The 23214-nt window shown below is 35.6% G+C and overlaps 2 protein-coding genes across 2 annotated transcripts; both read right to left on the bottom strand.

Moving 5' to 3' along the window:
• Positions 1-7578: 7578 nt before the first annotated feature.
• Positions 7579-8328, bottom strand: LOC145557786 (secreted RxLR effector protein 161-like). Its single transcript, XM_081618965.1, has 3 exons — positions 8232-8328; positions 7868-8171; positions 7579-7630 (listed from the first exon to the last, which is right to left on the bottom strand). Exons 1-3 carry the CDS (start codon positions 8326-8328, stop codon positions 7579-7581), a joined length of 453 nt encoding a protein of 150 aa, XP_081475091.1.
• Positions 8329-8791: 463 nt separating this feature from the next.
• On the bottom strand, positions 8792-12158 carry LOC145557785 (uncharacterized). Its single transcript, XM_081618964.1, has 5 exons — positions 10987-12158; positions 10121-10495; positions 9784-10060; positions 8897-9477; positions 8792-8807 (listed from the first exon to the last, which is right to left on the bottom strand). The coding sequence occupies exons 1-5, from the start codon at positions 12156-12158 to the stop codon at positions 8792-8794; spliced, it is 2421 nt and encodes an 806-aa protein (XP_081475090.1).
• Between the last annotated feature and the right edge of the window lie 11056 nt (positions 12159-23214).

Genomic DNA, 23214 nt, shown 5'->3' with positions numbered 1-23214 from the left:
TCCATTTTTGGGAATATTTTCAGTTGGGGATGACAATCCAATTTTTGGAAAACTTTGTCGTTTAATAAGAATGCGCGACAATCCATATTTGGAAATATTGTCGTTTAAGTGCTTTCTTTTGAACCGATTGTAATGAGCCAGTGTTTTAGGCGCTTAAGCTAAGTGAGACGATTTTTTGTCAGGTCAATCACTTACTACGATTGTAATCGAGCCGACTACTAATCATATCAAATTGCTTATAGGGGCTAACTGGCGTACCAAGGAACCCGAAATTGCTGCATGAGGTCGAAATCACCTTTCTAGGAGGCTTCGAGCTCTGTCGTTGCTGAGATATCTCTGGCGCCAAGAATTGGAGTAGGGTCTTCCCTATTCTGCTGCACCTGTATTTATTTTTGACTATAGAACTTTGCCAATTTCTTTAATTATCTTAGGGTTGACCTAAGGCTTAATGTTGCTTGACTCATCGACTTGACACGACTCAAGGTATAAACTTGACTCGATATGTTTGACTGACTTGAGGTTGACTCGACTCGAAGTGTAATGACACATGTGTTAGACTCAAATCAAAGTGATATGGCACGAAATGACTCAATGTGTACATGACTCGTGTGTGCATTGTAATGTGATCGTGCGACTCGAAAAAATGCAAAAAAAACAAATATTTTCCGTCATTTTTGTGGAGGGTACCGACTTTCTCCCGAAAAGAAAGATGCGAAAAAAGAATCGAAGTGTTTGAAGGTGCATGTTGAATGAGCTTAGTCAAATGTCATTTGATACTATTTCTCAAGGTGCAAGGATTAATCCATCCTAGGCTTTCTCAATTGTTGACTCAATGATGAAAGTATTTAGGTAGCTTAGGCACGGAGGCTAAGCACTTCATACTTCGTGATGCAATGACAGTTATGGGTGATGTTGATATGATAAGGTATGCTTCAACGTTGTGTTAAGATTTCATGACAAAGGGTTCCTAAAGGGAAGTATATTTGGTCATGTATCTGTGCAGTGTGTGATAGTGACACTAAAGTTAGGCCGCAAGAGCTAAGTGTGTGAAAAAATATATTATTGAAAAGAGTCAAATGGTGGTGACTCTTAGGCTAGGTAAGCTAATGATGTAGGGATCAAGCCCCCAAGTCTAGCTCTAAGTGAATAGGGATGAGTGTAGGATATCCTTTGATATGATCATGGTGCAAGTGTGTGAATGTGAATATGAATGCAGGTTTATTACGGCCGCACCTCAATGTGAGGTTGCCTACGTATCCGTTAGGAATCAGGCCGAACGTAGCTCTAGCCGAACCTCGCACAAGTGTGTATACCTCAAAAAGGTCTTTTTAAGGGTTGTAACGTGGTCAGGCTAAAGGTTATAGAAAAATGGGATAAAGGCTCAAGACCCTAGATAAGCCCCCAGGGTGTGCAACTTCGCTTTTGAATCTTTATAATTTTATGCTTGAGTTTCTACTCTTTTTTAGCTCTTTTTTTTGCTTTAGCATTTATTTTATTTTTATAAGTGTGGGCAATCCCGATCATGCGGTCTATCACTCACTTGGCATTCATGTTTCTCATGCACGGTACCGAGTACTCGATAAGAGACGCAATCTGAGACGTGTTCTTATCGAAGATATTTTCATATCAAAGACATTGGAACACTTGCCCTTTTGTACACTTTTATTTATTTTTTGCTTATGCTTATTTTTGCTATTTATTTTGATCTTTTGAAATCACTCAAGCTTTTTAGAATTGCATAAGTTACACACCATCCCATCCCAAGGTTAGGTAGATGTAGGTTGAAAAAAAGAAAGGTCTATCGTTAGACGAAGCTCAAAGTGGTTTATGAAAAAATGATTGTATAATTGAAGGGCGAAAGGAGATATGATGTGGCTACAAGGGGTGCCTCAAATCATTGGTATACCTTATGCTTAATTCGACATGGATTTTTTTTTTCTTTTTTTTTTGCAATGCAATGTAATGAAATGATCATATGCAAGGAAAATAAGTGCTCATTTTATTAAAAAGGGAAAAGAAAAGAAAAATTACAAACATAATCTAAAGGAAAAGAAAAGGTTCCTATGCTAGACTTATTGGGGAAAGGAAAAAATGAAAAAGAAATAGAAAAAGAGGTCATGAAATCTTTTCGTTGAAGCTCGCCTCTTGTCTTGTGTTGTTTCATCATTACCATCATTTTTTGTTTGTCAATCATATGACTCAAACTCGATTCAACACACATGGATGGAAGAAGTGAAGAAAGATGGAATAGAAAGTGAAAAAAGAAAAAAATGATGGAGGTGGAGGGATATGAAGAATTAGGGATAGAATGTACCCCCCAACTCAAATGACGGAAAAGACCGACTCATGCATGAACCTAAGACATGGCCATGGTGACATGTGCTCAAAGTGTGTGCTAAGACTAGTGAGTGTAGATGGTACTTTAAGACTCGTGTCATGACCATGTGGCTAGACTATGTGACTAGACTCAAGCAAAGACTAAGTTAAGACTTCACGTATATGCATTAAACTGGACAGACTGTAGTATTTTAGTCATAACTTTTTATCTGCGACTCTGATTGGGATGAAACCAACGCCAAATTAAAGAAAAAACTCGGGGCTACATATCCATAGGTTATACGACTCGTAGTTCTTTCTATAACTCCAGATATGACCAAAACAAGTTGACGTTTGTGCAGTATACGGGAATAAAAAATCCGGGTTGACTTAAAGGAACTATGACTCGATTTTATGTTTATTTATTAGCTCAAATTAATTAATTAATTAATTAAACAAAGTCCTTTAGTCATTAATCAGTTTATTTAGTCTTAACAAAAGTCAAACAAACGGTTAAGAGAAACATAGAATATATATGCACAACAAATAATGCACAATTAGTCAAGTAGGCACAATATGATGCAATGAGTTCGCAACCTAACCATGGCTCTAGTTCTCTAAAGTTCTGGATATGGTTTAGTCAAATAGGGTCCATGGTTAGTTGTCCGGATGCACCGCGCGGAAGCCTAACCGTGAAGGGTTGGCGCGAGTGGATGGGACACCGCGAGTTTTAGAAAAAAAAAACTCGCTTCCATGGTTTGGTGAATTCAACATCTCGGATGTACCCTTTGTTGCCAGGAGCGTTCAATCGGGTAGATGGAGCATGAATTCCCAGAGGGTTATGTCCATATGTAGAACACATATGGGTTTCAGAAAAGCGAGAAAAAATTCAATCAGGAAGTAGGATCGAGCAAACAATACGAAAAACCGGTCGAAATTAGAACGCATATTTCTGGCTCGGTATTGGGGGAAATTGGCGCCAACAAACAGAGACTGGCGCCAACTTTTAACTGTAGCGCCTGGCGCCAATACTAGCGTCTGGCACTACGGCTAAAAGTTTGGCGCCAAACTCTGGCCCCTGACGCTACTTCCCACATGCCTCAGCAGCTTTCTGTGCTCGATAAAATCTTCCAGTTTCGCGCGGTGTTATTTCAGTCCTAGTTGTGAAAGACATTTCTCAAATTTCCTACGTGTAAAATCCTATGTTTTTGACTCATTACGGATGGTTTTTCCAATGAGAACCTTTTTATGCATATGACAATAATGTTAATCAAAATTACGCACATGAAATACTTAGAACTTTTCGAGTCTCATCCACTCATTCTAAATCATTGCCGAAACAAATTCAGGAATTAAAATAGAAATCCTCCCCAGTGGAGTCGCCAAAAACTGTAGGGAATAGTTCAAGCCTTTAAAATCCCACTAGCTCGAACCCTACTGTGATCATACACTAAAGTACGGTGGCGTCCAAAAGGGAAGAAGATAGAGCAAAAGAGTCGCCAACAAGTTTTTAAGGAACTTGTAAACCGTTCACGAGGTGAAGGTTACACCCCTTAACGATCCAAGAGATCGTCAACTCCATAAGGTCATGAACCAAATAAGGGTTCGGGGATGAAGGTACAAATCCAACCTAAAAGAGATTGAACCTGCCCTAATAATAGGCCTCTACTTTATTCTGCTCGTATTCATGTGCGCTTTCTGACTAACATGCAATCAATAAGATTAACCCTAAACCTGTTTATCTATGTTGGTTGAATATTAATGCACACATAAACTATTATTGGCGATTACTTGAATTATAATCACAATTAACCTAACAAGATTATTAATTATCTTATTAAGCGCGATTGCAAGTACAAATTCGCTTTGAACATGCATAAAGGCGTGATCAAGCAATAAAGAAATGATAAATATCAAGCAACATAATAAATAATCACCATAATAATAATCATGATAATAATCATAAAAGAAAATAATCATCATATTAATAATAATTGAAATAATTATCATAAATAAAATAATCATCAAAATAATAATATTCATAATCATTATAACAATTATAATCATAATCATATTCATGTTAATATTAAAGCATAATAAAAATAGCAAGATCCTAGGCATGATACTAACAAGATTAATAACAAACCCTAGCATGTCACTAAGCAATAAAAATCAAATCTTTAACCCTAACATGATACTAACATGAATAAATATTAGGAAGAGAATAAAAGGCATCATAACAATCATATTTAATATTAAAATTAACCTAGACATGATACTAGGAATCATAATAACAATGTAAACATGATATCTACATCATAATATCAATTAAACCATTAAAGTACTTACTTGGATGTCTCGTACCTCTTTCTAATAACAAAATACACACGTTAGTAACTTCAAGGAAAATAATAATCAACAATTAAATTAAATAATTGAAAGAGAGATTTGGGACCAAACCCTCATAAATTAAAACCTTTCACGTCTAGGGCGAAGGCAACTTCGAATATGGCTAGGTGTTTCTAGATCTTGTGAATGTGGAATTTTGTATTTGAGAAAAGGCTAGTTTAGAAAAAGAGAGAGAGAATAATCAAGAAAATCTTGATGAGAGTTGGTGATTGAAAAAGGGGAGATATGACCTCTATTTATATGAAAAAAGAGGGTCGAAGAATTAAGAAAAGAATCCAAATTCGAATCGAAATAAAACTCGTAGACAGCAGTTTTTGCGGATTTTGTTTTTATCATATCTTTTGATCCAGGAATTGGAATAAGATGAATAAGATGTCGTTGGAAAGATCTTGAAGTCTACTTTCTAACCCAATTAGAATCAGATTAAAATATGTTGTAGAATAAAAGATATGAACGAAATAGTGAGACGGTGTCAGTTTTCGATAGAGTTTGATATCTTATTCATATCTTTTTCGTTATAGCTCGGATTTAATATTATAATATATCATTGGAAAGATAATTTCAAGATCTATCCAACCATATAAAATTTGGATAAAAAATGTGAGGCACGAAAATAATATCTGACTGTCTTTGGACATGTTTAAATCCGAATAGAATTAGGACTTTAAAAAAGGAAAGTTTTATAAAAAAAGGAAAGTTTATATTTAAATCAAATTCCTTAATCTTATCTTTTCAAAAAAGGATAATTAAGATATTTTAGAAACTTATAGAAGATTCTAATCAATCCTAATTAGTTTAGGAATAGAATTAAACCTTTGGACCCTCCTCATGATCATTGGGTCGTAGGTAAAATCCGGTTTGGGCCCAGTTTAGTATTTTGGCCATAACTTCCTCATTATTTATCGGAATTGGGCTTATAATATATCGTTGGAAAGGTCTTTTCAAGCCCCATCCAACTATTCCATTATTGGACCCTTATCATGGACCAAAATAAACTGGAATGGACGTTTTCATAAAATAGAGTGGGTTTTCGAAAACAGAAAGAAAGAATTTTAACAAAAACTAACCGCAACACTAGACTTTTCACACTTTCACCTCATTCGATTATGGTTCGACGTGAAAGGTATTCATCACTGGGTTTGGTTTTGGGGAGACACAAATGGGTGTCTACACTCCTCCATCTCCTTCACTTAACTCCAAAGGATCATTTGCACTTGTTCTGGCCTAAGTTCCAACTGAGAGCCTTCTGCTCCTCCTAACAGGACCTCTTAGCTGTGATTCCTCTTCCTTTCCTTTTTTTCTTCTGCGCTTCATACTTCACACACTTCCCCCTCACAACAGCAAGGCTTAATCCTCTCAGAGTAGTTTCATTTATCACATTTTCTCCTTTCTCCCTCATATGCCCATAAAATTCCTTCAATTTCACACCCAAATCTTCAAACACCGAAGCAAGAATTGCAGCATATCCAATTTTTAATTCTTTTTCTTTACAGTGCTCTAAGTGTTGGAGCATGATTGCTGGGAAATTTATTTTAATTCTTTTGGACATGCAAAAGATTAAGGCCATATCTAAGTAGCACAATTCATTTGTCTTTTGTGTCCTCGGAACCAAGGACTTTTTCACCAAATTAAATAACAGTTTGTGCAATGGAGAAAGATCATTGTGATTCATGACACTTACTCCCTTCCTACCACCCAAGTAATTAACAATTTCAATCTTAGTATGCCCTGCCACCTTCACAATTACGGCTCCTTTCATATAAGTATCAAACCCCTCACAAGGAACTTGAAGCAGAGTTCCTAGTCTAGCAGCATCAAACTCAATATCAATACCATTCACTTTGCTATAACACACACCATCTTCAAATTCACATTCCTTAACAAATTCATCCATAGCCAGAGGATACAGATAATTTTTTGCTTTTACTGTAAACATAAAATCCCAACCCTGAAACTTAAGCAGATCTAAAAATTCGAAATTCACCATTCTACACCATGCATCATCTATTCTATACCCTACAACATACCTGTCAGCTTGACTTTTCAAGGCTTTGTCATCTTCTTCCCCCTTAGAATCATTCTTTCCCTCTTCAGGTTCGTCCTCTATTGCTTCAATTTCATGACTTTGCTCCTCCAGTGATTTCTCCGATTTTTCTGCTTTTCTTTTCTTCCATTGAGCAATTCGATCGAGGAAATTTGGTAGGCTTGTTGCTGAAGAGATAGCAGTTTCTTCAACAGCTTTTGGCTTAGTATTTTTGGGTTCTAATGAGGTGAGGAATAATTCAACAGGAGGTTCCAAGGTAATAGGTTGTGGGCTAGAAGATTTGGTGGGTGAGTTTTCGTTGTGGTTCTTAGGGTTTTGGTTTTCGTCTTCCATGGTTAGAGGTGGTTTAGCTGTAAAAATTGATTTTGTGGTTGAGAGAGAGTTTGAGGGTTAATGTGATTTGACACAAGTGGTTGGAAGAGTATTTATAATGAGGGTGATTTTATGAGGCAGTGCTTGGAAGGTGAAGAGATAGATTTTAGGAACAATGTATTTACTTTGATTTCAAAACAAGTGTTATCCGGATGGATTTTCAAATTCAATGTTTATCCTTTCAAAAATTTAATTTAGAAAGATAAAATTTTGAAAACAGAAATTTTATAAAATGCATCTAGGAACGTGTCATATACATGTCTACATTAACTTGAAAATTATTTACAGAGTCTTAAGTGTTAATTATACTAACCTTCAAGAATTTACCAACGGTGACATTCCCGTTATGTTTATCACACCAAGTTTGTGATAGATGTTTTATTTCTTCTAGTTGGTCCAATAATTGACAATACCATATCTAGGAACTTCAGTTGCAATCAATTCAGCTTGATCATCCCAAGTTCCAGTCTCATGTTCTCAAAGCGTTCTCTGTTCAAAGGCTTAGTTAGAATATCAGCAATTTGATTATCAGTAGGACAAAATTCCAACTTAATATAGCCTTTTTCCACATTATCTTTTAAGAAGTGGTGTCTAATGTGGATATGCTTAACCTTAGAATGTTGCACTGGATCTTTAGATATACAGATAGCACTAGTATTGTCACAATAAATTGGAACACATTCAAATTTTAAACCAAAATCACATATTTGTTGTTTTATCCACAACATTTGTGAGCAACAAGCTGCAACAGCTACATATTCAACTTCTGCTGTGGATAAAGAAACTGTATTCTGCTTCTTGGAACCCCAAGAAACTAAGCATGGTCCAAGAAATTGAGTCATACCTGATGTGCTCTTTCTATTTACTAGATCACCTGCATAGTCAGCATCTGTGTATCCAACTAAATCAATTGATTCATTTCTTGGATAGTAGAGACATAAGTCATTAGTTCCTTTGAGGTACCTAAGTATTCTCTTAACTGCCTTGAGATGAGATTCCTTTGGATTGGCTTGGAACCTTGCACATAAGCCTACACTGAACGATATATCAGGTCTACTAGCAGTTAGATGTAATAAGGAACCTATCATACCTCTATACATCTTCTGATTTATGCAAGTTCCAGCTGTGTCTTCATCCAGTCTGATGTTAGTTCCCATAGGTGTTCTTATAGTTTTGGAACTTTCCATTTTATATTTCTTTATGAGTTCTTTCACATACTTTTGTTGGTGAATCATTATTCCTTTCTCAGTTTGCTTAATTTGCAATCCAAGAAAGAAGTTCAGCTCACCCATCATGCTCATCTCGAACTCACCACTCATAAGGTCAGCAAAATACTTCACCAAAGATTCGTTAGTTGCACCAAAAATAATATCATCTACATATATTTGCACAACTAAAATGTCAGTTCCTTTAGATTTCAAAAACATAGTTTTGTCTATTTTACCTCTTTTAAAATCATTATCTAACAGGAACTTGGACAACCTCTCATACCATGCCCTTGGTGCTTGTTTCAGCCCATAGAGAGCTTTATCAAGTTTATAGACATGATTTGAGAATTCTGGATCTTCAAATCCAGGAGGTTGTTCCACATAGACGTCCTCTTTTAATAGACCATTTAGAAATGCACATTTAACGTCCATCTGAAACAACTTAATTTCCATAAAAGCTGCAAAAGCAATAAGAATGCGTATAGCTTCTAACCTGGCAACTGGAGCAAATGTCTCATCAAAGTCTATGCCTTCTTGTTGATTGTACCCCTTGACAACCAGTCTAGCCTTGTTTCTTACTATGATTCCATGTTCATCAAGCTTGTTTCTGAACACCCACTTTAGACCTATGACTTTCTGATGTTCCGGTCTAGGAACTAGGTGCCAAACTTTGTTTCTTTCGAATTCTCCTAGTTCAGCTTGCATGGCTATGATCCAATCTGCATCTTGTAAGGCTTCATCACAGTTCTTTGGTTCCAAAGTAGATAGGAACGAGAAAAATGCATAGAAGTTCCTTAACTGTGACCTAGTCTGAGTTCCTTTGGTTATGTCACTCATAATCATGTCCACTGGATGAGACTTTTGATGTTTCCAACGTTTAGGGGTAAAGTCTTTGATTGGATACAACTTTTCAGGTTCAGCATCATTGTTTCCTGTCTCTTGATTCAGTGGTTCCTGCTTCTCAGGTTCTGGATTCTCAGGCTCAGGGTTTTCCTCTTGTGGAACTTCTGTTTCAGTTGCGGTTTGGTTTTCAGCTACTGGATTCTTGTTTTGCTGCTCCATGGATATTGTTGATTCCTCATCAAGGTCATGTCTTCTTACTAACCCTATTTCGAAATCATCATCATCCTGTACATCAATCACATAATCAGTTTCATCAAAAATTATATGTACTGACTCTTCAACACACATTGTTCTTTTGTTATAAACTCTGTAAGCTTTACTATTTGAGGCGTATCCTAAGAATACAGCCTCATCACTTCTTTCATCAAATTTTCCCAAGTTTCTCTTTCCATTATTGTGTACAAAGCACCTGCAACCAAAAGATCTAAGATAAGAAATATTTGGTTTTCTTCCTTTAATTAGTTCATAAGGTGTCTTGTTGGTTATTGCTCGAATAGAAACTCTATTCAATATGTAACATGATGTCTTTACTGCTTCTGCCCAGAAATTCCTAGGCAGTCCACTGGAAATCAGCATAGTTCTTTCCATGTCTTCCAAGCTTCTGTTTTTCCGTTCAACTACTCCATTTTGTTGTGGAGTCCTGGGAGCAGAGAAGTTGTGGTCCATCCCATGTTCATCACAAAACTCATCAAATTTTGAGTTTTCGAACTCAGTTCCATGATCTGACCTCAGGTGAATTAATTGATGACATGTTCTTCTCTGTTCTTTCTTCACAAAGGCAACAAAGTGATCAAACGTATCATCCTTGCTTACAAGAAAGAAAACCCAGGTATATCTGGAAAAATCATCTACAATAACCATCACGTACCTTTTTCCACTCCTGCTTTGTATCCTCATAGGACCACATAAATCCATATGGATAAGTTCCAAAGGTTTTGTGGTGCTTACCATATTCTTAGATTTAAAAGATATTCGCGTCTGCTTACCTCTGACACATGCACTACAGACTTTATCTTTTAGGAACTTGATGGATGGAAGTCCTTCCACAAGTTCTTTTGATCTAAGTTTATCAAGCAAAGAAAAACTAGCATGGCCAAATCGTTTGTGCCATAATAAGGGATCATTCTCAATGACACTAAGGCATGTCAAACTACTACTTGGAACTTCATTGAGATCCACAATATATGTGTTCCCCTTTCTGGTTCCTTCAAGAATAATATTGTTAGTGTCATTGTTAGTGATTCTACAAAGATTAGAAGTAAAGCTAACTGAGTTACCTTTATCACAAAATTGAGAAATACTTAACAAGTTGTGTTTTAGACCCTCGACTAAAAAGACATTTTCAATAGCATGGGAACTTGACCTTCCTACCTTACCTATAGAAATGATTTCATCTTTCTTATTATCACCAAAGGTCACAGTTCCACCATAGTAGGCATCCAGGGAGAGAAATTTAGATTTGTCTCCGGTCATGTGCTTAGAACAACCACTGTCGAGGTACCAAGTGTTGTTCCCCCTCACTGGAACCTGCATGAAAACTAAGCGTTAGTTTCTGGAACCCAGGTTTCCTTGGGTTCCACTGTTTTGGAAGAAGAGTCGGATTTCTTCATCCAGACTTGTTCATCATGCTCAGTATTCTTAAGAGTATCTTTATTTCTTTTAAGACATGCTGCTCGAAGATGTCCTGTACTACCACAATAGAAACATAATTTTTGACTGGGTAATTCCACATACTTCTTATTTCTTCTAGACTTCCTCTTATATCCTAGTCCTTCTTTATTCTTGTTTTGAGCGTTAGCTATCCAAGATGGAATTCCGTTATTAATCACTTCTTTTCCTTTCCTGGCTCTTGCAAGTTCCTCCTCCAAGGTCTGGTTTTTTACTTTGACTTCTTCCAAATCTGATTTTAATTTCTCAAAATTTGGAAGTTGTCTTGCAATAGGAACTTCAGAGTCAGGAGAGTTAATTCCAAGTTTCAGTTGAGCTAACTCTACATTCAACAGAATATTATCATGTTTTAGTTTTTCAACTTGTTCTTTTAGAAAGACATTTTTATCATATAAGTCAAAGAATCTAGTTTGTATGTTAGTTTTCATATTGTCTACCCATTCACTGTGTTCTTTGTGAATTTTTAAAGCTTTATCAGTTTGGAACTTCGACCTGTTTAGTTCTTTACAGTCATCTTGAAGTTCCAGAATAATGTCCATAAGATTTCCTTTGTTTAGATGTTTGAGTTGTCGATAGTCATACCATACCTCAGATTCAAGTTCCTTCAGACGAGCTTCATCATCAGTTTTGGCCATCAAACACAAGTTGGCTGTTTCTTCTAAGGATTCTCTTTCTGCTTCCTCTTCAGAATCAGAATTTCCCCATGCAGCCATCATGGCCTTTCTGACATCCTCCTTGGAGAATGATGATTTGTAATACTTGTTTGGCTCTTTCCCTTTGTACTTTGATTTCTCATCTTCTTTAGGTTGAGGACAGTCTCTGATGAGATGGTCCTTGGAACCACATCCGAAGCATTTGATCTCCCTGGAACTTGGCTGTCCTCTCTTGTTCTTCTCTCCTCTCTTTCCCAGCATCCTCCTGAACCTTTGTACTAGCATGGTCGTCTCCATGTCATCATCTTCAGACTCACTAGATTCATAAGCCTTTAGTGCAAGGCTTTTGTTCTTGGAACTTTCAGTGTTTGCTCTAAGATGAAGTTCATGAGTGAGCAGGGATCCATTGAGTTGTTCCAGATTGAACTTGGTGAAATCCTTGGATTCCTGTAGGGCAGTAACCTTGGATCTCCACCTCTCATCTTGAGGAAGGCTTCTAAGGACTTTTCTGACCTGTTCATCAATGAGTATGGACCTGCCTAAAGATTCTAACTCATTAACAATGTTAGTAAATCTAGTGAACATATCCTAAATGGATTCTTTGTGTAGCATTTCAAATCTTTCATATTTTGACATCAGTAAGTCAATTTTGGAACGTTTAACTTCATTTGCTCCTTCATGTGTTACTTGTAGTAAATCCCAAATCTGCTTTGCAGACTTACAACCCATGATCCTATTGTGCTCATGTGGTCCTAGTCCACAATGCAAGATTTTCACTGCTTGAGCATTTAACTCATATTTTTCATAATCTTCTTTATCAAATTCAGCTAGTGGTTTAGGGATTACCTCTTTGTTTGCATTGGTTTTTGTTACCTCGAAGTCACCGCTTTCAATGACTCTCCATACCTGGTAATTTTCAGCTTTGATGAATATCTCCATTCTATTCTTCCAGTATGAATAAAACTTGCCATTGAACATTGGTGGTCTTTGGGTAGAATACCCTTCTTCAAGTTTCTCGTGTGCATTCATCTCTCCAGGAACTTTGCTCTACAAGGTTGCTTGTAACTTCGTGAGAACCTGCTCTGATACCAATTGTTAGTTTAGATGAACTACTACGAGAGGGGGGTGAATAGTAGTAGGTTCCAATCGTGGAACTTAAGCGAAATTAAGCAATTAAAACGTAAAGAAACTTAAAGCACACAACAAGTTTTACGAGGAAACCATCCAGTGCCTAACTGGAAGTAAAACCTCGGCCCTATTGGGACTTATAAACAAATTCCACTATAATAGGCAACTCTCCTAGTACAACCTATTACACAGACCTTTGCTTTGCAAGTTCCACCACGGACACTTGACTCTATGATAGGACACCTCCTACCAGACCTAAGACACCTCTCAGGACCCTTTTTCTCCCTTTACCCAGGACACTTCCTAGGTGACCCAAGACACCTCTCAGGTTCCTTTCACTCACTGTGCACTCACAACTACCACTTGAATTTTAGAGAATTCAAACTCATACACTTGCGTGAATTTAAGAGAATTCACAATCTCACCCCAAAACCAATTACAACTCAAAGACACACTCTAACACAAAAATGGAAAGCTACACATGAAACCCGAAATCAAAATGATAAAGCTTGAACCTTTGGCAAACTTACTCTTAAGCACTAAGTGGTTTTCACGCTTGAAACTCTCGTTTTGCTAAGCTGAAATACTTCTATATTTATAGAAGCTTCTCAGCTTCTCAAACTAGGGTTTTCGCAAATAAGATAGATCAAACAGAAATCTGATCTTATCTTCTTTAAAACCTAAACCAAACAGATTTAATTTCGCTTTTCTGAAAACCAAATTTTATCAAATTCGTTTTTGTTAAAAGATAGAATTTTATGAAAAAGATAAAACCAAGTTAAACCAGATTTTAAAAGATAAAATCAATTAAGTACTTTTTCATAAAACTTATATTTATCTTTTACGAATTAATTATTTTTCCAAGCTTTATCTGATTTCTAATAAGTTCCATGCATATCTATCATTTATATGTTTACATCATCCTACGAAAACAAACTTATCTTTTACACAAGTATAAGTTATGAAGTCCATCTTCTTCAGTTGATATCTTGATCTTTGCATTGATCCTTGGTTATTGAGGCTTGCCCCAGCATTACACCGGAACCAGGTCGTTACTACCCGTTTTGAAGTTCCTGTTGAGAAACTTCGGGAAGTTCCATTGCTGGAACTCTTCTTCTGTCTTTTACTTGTCCTCATGGATCTTCTAAAGTTCCTTTGTCCCAGTTCCTACTTCAGCCCTCTATGCTTACTGAACCTGCCAACATCACAACACTAGAAAATCCTTATTAAAAGGAAGTTTGCTCAATTCTTAACATCATCATCAAAACCTCATAAGGGTCAACAATAGTGATGTTAAGTTATTAGCTTAATTGATTATACACCTATAGTTGCCAACTCTAGACCCTAGTTCAAATCTTATAAGCCTTAATTGTATTTTATTTTTATTTTTTTAAAACCATTAATTTTAATTTTTTTATTATAAATTTTGCTTCTTTTATAGTTTTGCCTACTGTTTTCATTTCAATCTTACTTTTACAATTTTTCCTATAATTATAACTTCCTAAGTTACATAGCTTACGCAGTTACCTTTTTTTTTTTATTAACCAGTAAAAATTACCGTCATTTTTTTTTTAGAACTAGTCAAATTTGATTAATACTAGTGCATAAAAAAAAATTTTACAATAAGAAAACGCAGAATATACAATTATGCATTATTATTCTTCTAAATACGTAGTATAAGTCTTGGCCCCCTAAATTTTATTTCCTCGGCGCTGCTATTGGGTTGTAGCGGGGGGACACCACGAGCATGCGACGGGGTGTATACAAGGTAAGAGTGGACAGTGGAGGGGCTATGCGCAGGAGGTGGAGGCAGTGAGGTCCGCGACAGGAGTGGCATGGGTAGGCAAGCCATAGCCATATGGCTTGCCAGCGGTGTCCTCTGCGGCTCTGCCTAGCAGGTTGATGATGGTGCGCATTTGGGCTGCTAGGAGGGGTTGGGAAATTTTGAGAGTAAGGAAGAGCAGTGGGCAGTTGAGGGGGTTTGGTAGGGATGGACCCGGATCCAGATCCGTTTTTGTATATAGGATCCAGATCCGACCCGGATCCGTCGGGTCTAGAAAATGAAGACCCGGATCCGGATCCGTCGGGTCCAACGGATCCGGGTCCAAAATGGGTCCAATATATTTTGTCTAATTTTTTGCAATAAATGTAATGTTCGGGTCAAAAAAATTATTTCAAACCTTACGTTTTTAGTTATTAAGTTCAACCCAAAATTAACCAATTTATACACTCATCTTTTGAATTAAAATTATAAACAACAAAAAAATACGATGTTTCATATGAGCTAGTGAAAAAACAACGATGATGTATATATAATATGAGCATCCAAAATTCATCTCTTGAAAGGGTTAATCTTTATCATTACTAACATTATCAACATTTTTAATAAAGAAAAACAAATTTAGTTTTTTCTAATAGGAAAAATAAAAAAAACGGGTCCACGGATCTGGATCCGGGTCTAGGACCCAGACCCAGATCCAAATACGTTTTAGTCAGCAGGACCCGGATCCGACCCGGATCCGTCGGGTCCAAAATTTGAAGACCCAGATCCATGAAAAACGGATCTGGATCCACGGATCCGGGTCGGGTCCAAATCCTTTGACATCCCTAGGGTTTGGGCTTCATGACGAAATGGACAACCAGGGGTTTTGTATCATCAATCATAGCCCAAAAATTGTAATTTTTCAACATAAAATTGGTCAAGCTCTTCCCTACCTTATAAAAAGTGGGAAAATACTCTTATGAATAGTGTCAAGACTATTATACCCTTTAAAAAGTTAATTGACATATTTACCCCCAATTAAAATTAATTTTGATGCATTTAAGTATTTAACCTTTCGTATTTTTGTCCTCTATTTCTTTTGTTTATCTTCCTTCTTATCATTCCACCGAAAAGGCCAAAAATCCTCATTTCTCAATTTCCTCTTTTCTCACGAACTCCTTTTCTAGTTGCTGAAAAATACTGCTAACATGTTAGTTTCCATTCCCCCGGTCACCACCCACCACCGCGATAATTCTATAAGGATGATGACCCTGGTGGTTGTTTTTTATACTAAAGGAAATGTAAAGTTTGTGCAATCTATTTGTTTATGTTATACGAAGAGGTGAATAAGCATACTATTCGGAGACGCCCGTCTCCGGTTAGAGTTGGGGACAACTCAAGATTGGTGGAGTTAACGGATGAATGCAAAAATGGTACCTTCGTGGTGGTGGAGTGTAAAGTGTAATGCTTGGATACCATTAAAATGATAAACCAAAAAAAAAAAATACTTTTGATGTAATCTCTTTTAGTTGTGTTTATAGGGAGTCAAACAAAGCAACTCATTTAATGAGTCTTCTACGGAATGTAACAGTTATGTCTTACATATGAGGTACTATAGCCTTATGCTTTTGATTAAGAGATTGTTTGAAGATGTATTTTGCTTTAGTTACTGTGTCATTGGCTCGATTTTTATCCTAGGAAAAGCTTGTACTTTATGATTATAGGAAAGAGTTAAGACGTACTCATACATCATCACTTAAATACTTGTAATTCATAAATGCTATCTCCTCCATTATATGGTCCAAAGACTATATAAATGCAGGGAAATATACTAATTCACATAGCCTTTGTGCCAGAGTGTTCAATGAGGGTTTTGTTTTTTCCATAACACTCCTATTGTAGCTATAGAATGATGCAATAGCTTTGATTGTCTTTTTATATCGTGTTGCAAATATCACTATACCTTACTAACCAAGGTTAATGCTTAAACACATTTACAGCCCAAAAATGTTGAACAAGATGAAACATTCTGGATCAAAGTGACTATTCCAGAACCTGACTTGAGCAAAGTTTATGCATATGCTGGTTGTGTCAATTGCGGTAAACGAAATCATCTTCGTATAGGCACGCCTTTTCCTTGTGCTTCTTGCAAGAAAGGAGAAAGTTACTCCGCTTATAGGTAATAGGCCTAACCTCTAATCCATTTTAATTGTAGTCTTTAACTTGCTTATACACTAATGCTATCTACCATAACCAGAGTAACTTTCAAGTTTGAAGCAAAAGATGACACTGGTACAATGGCATTCACTTCTTTCAACAACGACACAGAAAGACTCTTCAGAAGGCCAACAATTGAAATATGCAGCATTAAGAACACTGTAAGAATTCATCAATTAGATAAATTCTAAAATTACTTTTGCAATTTGATTTACCTTTACCATAAATTATTTTCAATTAGCTACATTAACTTTCAGTTTAGATTATAAATAAATTCACTACAAATCTTTTGGCACTTAAGTACCTTTATAATCCATTACATACAGGAAAAATTTAATTACTTTTAGAGAGATAGCAGCACTTATTTCAACAAAACCTTTCTTCATTAAAGTGTGCCCAACAAATGAACTGTCATCAAACAATGTGCTCATATGGATTTTGAAAGCAATTGAAGTTGAAGATGAATCTGCACAACCTACAACTGCACATACAGTATTTGCTATTCGTTCCACAAATGAATTGAAGAAGCAACCTCAATTAAAAATCTGGAAAAAGTTCAGCATGAACTTAATCTTGAAGTGAAAGCACATGGTAAGCAACCTTTGCTTAGTGAGTATGAAACAACCCCTGGTTTCGGCCAAGATCCTGATGCAATTGATGGTGCCGCATTTGCTAAGCTTGTTCAAGTTGAAGAGTACACCAACACTGCTAACAACCTAGTACCACAGCAACTGATGTTCAAGCCCCTTCAAATCAAGGAACCAGAAAGCTTTGAACAACCTGATTCAGTGAGAATGTTGCCAACATGGGCACAACATTCCCGTAAACGAAGCATCAGTAAAGACAAAGCATCCACTGACACTACTTCAGAACTAACTACTGCACCTATGGAACATGATCGTTTCACCTACTAGCACTCTTGACAAAGAATGAACTCCAAGGAAGCCCACATTGTACATAGGCAGTATATCCTAATGACCTGATCTCAGTAGTAAGTATGATCCAGCAATTTCTAATCTAAATATTGCCTTACTTATTAAAAGGCATAAATCTTTTGGGTGTTTAAAAGGAACATAGGCCATAAAAATTGTTCCCTATAAACACCAATATTGTATATAGCAATGCTCATATGCATGGTAGTATGTAATGCTAAGCTTAGATGCTGCTAAATTAGTATTTTGGGCACAAAGTAAGAAGATAGTCTAGCTTAGCAACTATCTAATGTACATAGCAGTAATGGCATATATTGCCTTAGTATGAAATCTGAACTCCTGTACTGAATTGTTATTTCAGACTACAATGATATATAAAATAAGTTTATTATGGTACTTGCTTTTTCATTAGTTTGTCATTATTACTTATATGCTTCAAACAATTTCAGACAACATTATACTAGCAGATTTTGTTGTATTACTTCTGATTATTAACACTACTTTACATAGGACAAGTAACATATCACAAAAGATATTAGTACAATATTAGACTATAAAGTTTAGATACAAAACCCAAGCCACCCATAGCAGCAAATAAACCTACTTACAACATTCAATACATTTTTGTTAGTTGCTTTCAACAAGAAAACAATTTACTACTTACAATATAATTCATATTTTACATAACAAGATTTACATAAAACTCTAATAAATACTCAAAATATATACAGCAAAGGCAATTACACTATAATAAAAGGCAACAACAAAAAAAAATTAATACTCATACTTACGATTGATCAGCACTAACATGAGTAACATCCAATTAAATACACAAAAACCATCACTTAATACATCTTTGACCAATGAAACTTACAACTTCTTCTCAATGTCCAACAAAGGTACTTCTTGTTTAATACATTCATACAATCAACATCACTTCATAATTTCAAGTACTCCTTTAACTTAGATACGTAACAGCCAAAAACAAACCGACCATACAACATATCCAACCATTGGGGGGGGGGGGTGGGGGGCGCATGGCGCGCGCTCCAACAACTAGTCTATAACCCATATAAATATGTAAACTTAGTAACAGTAACTTGTGGAGTTATTACATTAACACCCCCGAAATTAATGGAATTCCGAAATTGCCCTTTATTCTAATTGGTTGATGCTTCATGCTTGACAGCTTGAGTGCTTTCTCACCGACTTCTCTTACCTACTTCCTTAGCTCTCTTTCTTCTCATATCAGAAAAAAGCTCAGAGTTTTAATGGAAACAAGCTAGGAGAGAGAAAGCTAGAGAGAGAAAATATGTTTTCCTTCAACAACGATGGCGATGAGCTCATAATTTCCATTGGAGCAGTTTCTGAGGTTAGTTTTTTTCTTTGAATTAGCTGATCAGTTACCGCTCCTCTCTTGTGAATTCGATTCCTCCAGTTTCGGTCTAAGATTGTGTTTTAATTTCCTCAATTAAAGCAGCTTCTTGAGGTAGGATCTCTATCCTTTTTATAATCATCTAATATCAATTTTGATAATCTTTTAACAGTAATCCTTTTTTGTGCTACGTTTCTTCGTTAAGCTTCTTAATTAATTTTCTCAAATTCGATTAATAACTCGAACTATTTTTAAATGGAGTGGTGATGAAACTCTCAAGGATTTTCGCCCTTTTGATCTTAACCTAAGAAAGGGAAAAGGAGGAGAGAAACTCCTCCATTGAAGCAGCTTCTGAGGTAAGACTTTATTTTATCAAAACATCGAATATCAATTTCACAATCTAGGTTAATCGTCAATTTTTTCAAATTAGGGTTCTTTCAAGGTGGATTGATTTTGAACTATATGTTTGTTATAATTTAATCATTCTAAGTTTAACATTTTTCTATTCATTTATTACATTCTAAAGCGAGAAGAAATTAATTTCATAATCTGCTGCAAAACAAAACCATTTAATCTTCCAATTGTGATTGTTAAATTCCAAAATCGAATCAAACAATATGGTGAATTGATAATTCTGGAAATTTTAAGTCTTGTTCGTGGGTAATCTACTAATCTAGGTTGAAGATAAATGGAGCCTTGAATTTTCAATTTGCATTTTTTTAGAAGTACTATAATTAGTTTTAGGTATTGTTATAATGTGTATCAATTTCAGGATAAGCTCTAATGGAGGGTACAGAGATTTATGGTAGAAGGGGTAGCCAGCTTGTGAAAGAGCTTGCTTGTGCCGAACCGGGTCAACTTACTCGATTCAATGTGAGCTTTCTCCTTTATATGAAGTACTTGTTTGTGGATAATCACCCTTGTTCAATCTATATTTGGCTGTCCATTTGTATTAGGCAAGGAAATTAAGAGTAGATGTTAAATTCGGAATTGAAATACCAAAAGAGAATGGAGAGAGATTGTTAGATTAAATGTAGAAATGAAGATAGAAAGAAAAAAAAAAGTTGGTAAAATTGCTTTGTCCTTCATTAATTTTGTTCTTGTGTTCACCAGGATGATTTGTTTAATCAAGTTATCAAAGAATGTGCTGTGCACTACAGTCAATTTTACGAACTTACTAGGTAAGTCCCTTTGGTTTTCGTTAAGTTTTGATTTCAATTTCCTTAAGGTTTTGCTCCTCGGCACATTCTTGCCATGCTTCTTTATTCCCTTCAGCAATTGAACAAGCCATTCATCTGTTTCTGCATAACTGAACTGTCATTAAACAACTACTGTACTGATTCTGTCCCAGAAGCTATGCGATTTTCTGTTGAGTTTGAGAAACATCTCATCGGCCCTCTAATGTACTTATCCTTCCCAAAATTTTCGATAATCCATTCAACTGGATGACAAGTACCATAATTTAGCTTGTTCAATGTATATGCTAGCTTTGATTATCTCCAGTGGTTTCCATTGCAACATATTATGTATAATCATCCTCCATTCTCAAATAGTTGCCTAGCTTGAAATTGCTACTCGCAATGCTTTGTTACAGATTTAAGTAATTTGGTATACTTATTTTAGGCAGTCTATACTAATTTATTCTTTGCCCTATTTTTGGGATTAAGGCTTTGATTGTTGTTATTGGTTAAATGAAGGAGTGGTGATGAAACTCTCAAGGATTTTTGCCCTTTTGATCTTAACCTAAGAAAGGGGAAAAGAGGAGAGAAACTGCGATGAACGGCGCCGGAGGTAATGGTGTTGGGGAAGTTTCTGCCATCAATTTGATGAAACTCAGAAACTTGTAAGGTCTTTTCTCTCCTTCAATTTGATGTGGTTATATAGAAATATGTAAAAATTGCTCATTTCTGGAAAATTAGGCTGTAATTTTTTTCTTGGGCTTTTGCCCAAATTCTTTAATTTAGATGTTTGTTTTTTAATCATCAAAATCTTTTCTCAATCTAGCATTTCATTGTTAATCGAATTAGGTTGTTATTGTACTTGGATTTGAAAATAATTATCAAGTTTGTTTGGAATTTTGAACAAATTAGGGTGTATTTTTATTTTTTTACTCGACTTTATACCGCCCTCCAATTTCAAGCAATTGCAAAAAATAACAAATTCTGGAAGTCTGTGTACATGACAGTGGAACAACAACCACACCAATTCCAATTACTCGGAATTGCCGATGATGTCTCTTGCTCACCAACCTCGTACTCTTTCATCAACACCCCGAGCTTGAAGTTGTTGCTTAAGATATTCGCAGATTAGTGAATACTTTAATCAATACCATAAGAAAATCTCTTTTACCAACACCAACCTCGTACTCTTTCATCTCACTTCTACTGCATCTCATCTGTTAGTGAATCTAGAGTCTTCTTGATGATGAAGGGAGATTATGAGTACTTTTTTGAGTTTTTTTGTTTTTTGGTGTTGAGTTATGAAATTATGAGTGATTTTTGGAGGTGGGTGTTGTGTGTTTGTTTATCACAATCAATAATAATCAATTTGCGGAATTTGTTTTTGTATTGTTCAATTCAGATTACTATTGATTGGTTGCTCTTGTAGGTTTTGGATTGGTTCAAATTTTGTGATGGGAGTCTATTTGTTTAAATCAATTACTGTGCTTGTTTCCAAGATTTATTCAGCCGATTTATAAAATTTAGTAATGATATGTCTGTCCAAAATTGGTGTTATTGCTTAATCCTTAGTGTCTGCTAGAACAAAGATCTTATACAACACATCTGATCTGCTCCTCTCCTTTTGAATTCAGTCAAGATGAAATCCACTCAAAAAAGGTTGGTGGCCTGCAACTACTGTTGTAATGTAGTTGAGAATTGACTTTGAAATAAACTTCTCTTACTTATGGTGCTGGTTTCATTAATTTGGTAGTTTGGTGTTGATAGTATTTGATGGGTTTGATTTTATTGATATGATTTCTTGTAGTCTAATCCGGAGAATACTGTCGGAATTCTGACTAAAGCTGGAAAAGGCGTTCATGTTTTGGTCACTCCCACCATTGATCTTGGAAAGATATTGGCTTGTATACATGGTTAGTTTTCGATCAATCCTCCAATGCCTTCAGTTTTCACTTTTCAGTATCCTTTAATTCTTTGGCATATATCTTTCTTTGTCCATTTATGTTTAGTCCATTTCTTAGGTTTTTTTTGGGTGTTTATTTTGATGGATTTGAATTCTGGGATTTGGGTTTTATTTATTTTATGGGTATTGTTGGATTTCTGTTTAGAGGGAAAAAATTGAATTTATTTGTGCAATTTGATCCTAAAGTGGTCATTATACTCATAGTTAAATCTGGTTCCCCTTTGATTTCTCAATTATCCATGTTTATTTTGATTTGAGTTTCTCTATTTTGATGCGAGTATTAGTGAGATTTGGGGAAACTGTTACTCATACATTAACAATCGGTTACTAAAATTAGCTTTACCTTGAATTGAGAATTTATGTACATGTTGATCGATAACATGGCTGATACTCCGTAATTGTATTTTATGAACTTTAATAAGTGAATTTTAGTGTTGTGAATATAATTAAATCTGTTAAGGTAGCTCAAAAGATTGACATTTTTTTGCATTTTTTTTTTGGGTTTATATATTTTGTAAGTATGCTTTGTCAATTGTGGAAATTGGGGATTGTTTAGTAATGTATTCATTTTCAGAAAAAAAAAATATGGATTAAGAGGGTTGCATTTAATTCTCATTTAAATCCAATTTTTTAGATTATGATTTGATTATTATTATTATTTTTTTTTTAATATGATGGCTTCTTGGTTGCTGTGTGTGCCCCTTTTACAACTTTTATGTGGATTCCAGGAGCGTGTCAAAGAGGGTAGCTTTTCTCCATTAATTTTACATAAACCTAGCATTTAATTCTCATTTAAAAACACCAGTAGATTAACCTTGACTCCTTCTCTAATGTTTATCCTTTCAACCATCATATTGCAATGGATGTTTTTCAGAACCAGGATTATTGTCTGAGATTTAAGCATTAAATATCTTGCAGGACTCTGCTAAAACAATTTTTAGGGAGGAGTTAGAAAAACGGAGAGGGGTCATGAGAGATACATGAAGCTGCAAGAACAAGGGAAAGCTGAGCAAGCAAAGAAAGACTTAGGTTAGTTAGGGGATTATATTCTTACTTTGGTTGTCAAATACTTGTATTGATTGTATG

This window comes from Chenopodium album, chromosome 9 (assembly GCF_948465745.1).
Source record: "Chenopodium album chromosome 9, dcCheAlbu1.1, whole genome shotgun sequence".
NCBI classification, from domain to species: domain Eukaryota; kingdom Viridiplantae; phylum Streptophyta; class Magnoliopsida; order Caryophyllales; family Amaranthaceae; genus Chenopodium; species Chenopodium album.
The sequence above is the reverse complement of the archived record's forward strand: the minus strand, read 5'-3'. Positions and strand labels throughout refer to the sequence as shown.

Bases quoted from the DNA above. Each gene is read 5' to 3' on its own strand.
- LOC145557786 (XM_081618965.1), bottom strand. From the start codon at position 8,328: ATGGAAAGTTCCAAAACTATAAGAACACCTATGGGAACTAACATCAGA. The intron at 8,172-8,231 runs GTATGATAGGTT...CGTTCAGTGTAG, and splicing joins AAATCAGAAGATGTATAGAG to GCTTATGTGCAAGGTTCCAA. The intron at 7,631-7,867 runs GTTGTGGATAAA...GCCTTTGAACAG, and splicing joins GCAGCTTGTTGCTCACAAAT to AGAACGCTTTGAGAACATGA.
- LOC145557785 (XM_081618964.1), bottom strand. From the start codon at position 12,158: ATGTTCACTAGATTTACTAACATTGTTAATGAGTTAGAATCTTTAGGC. The intron at 10,061-10,120 runs GTACGTGATGGT...CTTTCTTGTAAG, and splicing joins CAAAGCAGGAGTGGAAAAAG to CAAGGATGATACGTTTGATC. The intron at 9,478-9,783 runs GTAAAGACATCA...ATTGATGTACAG, and splicing joins GGAATTTCTGGGCAGAAGCA to GATGATGATGATTTCGAAAT.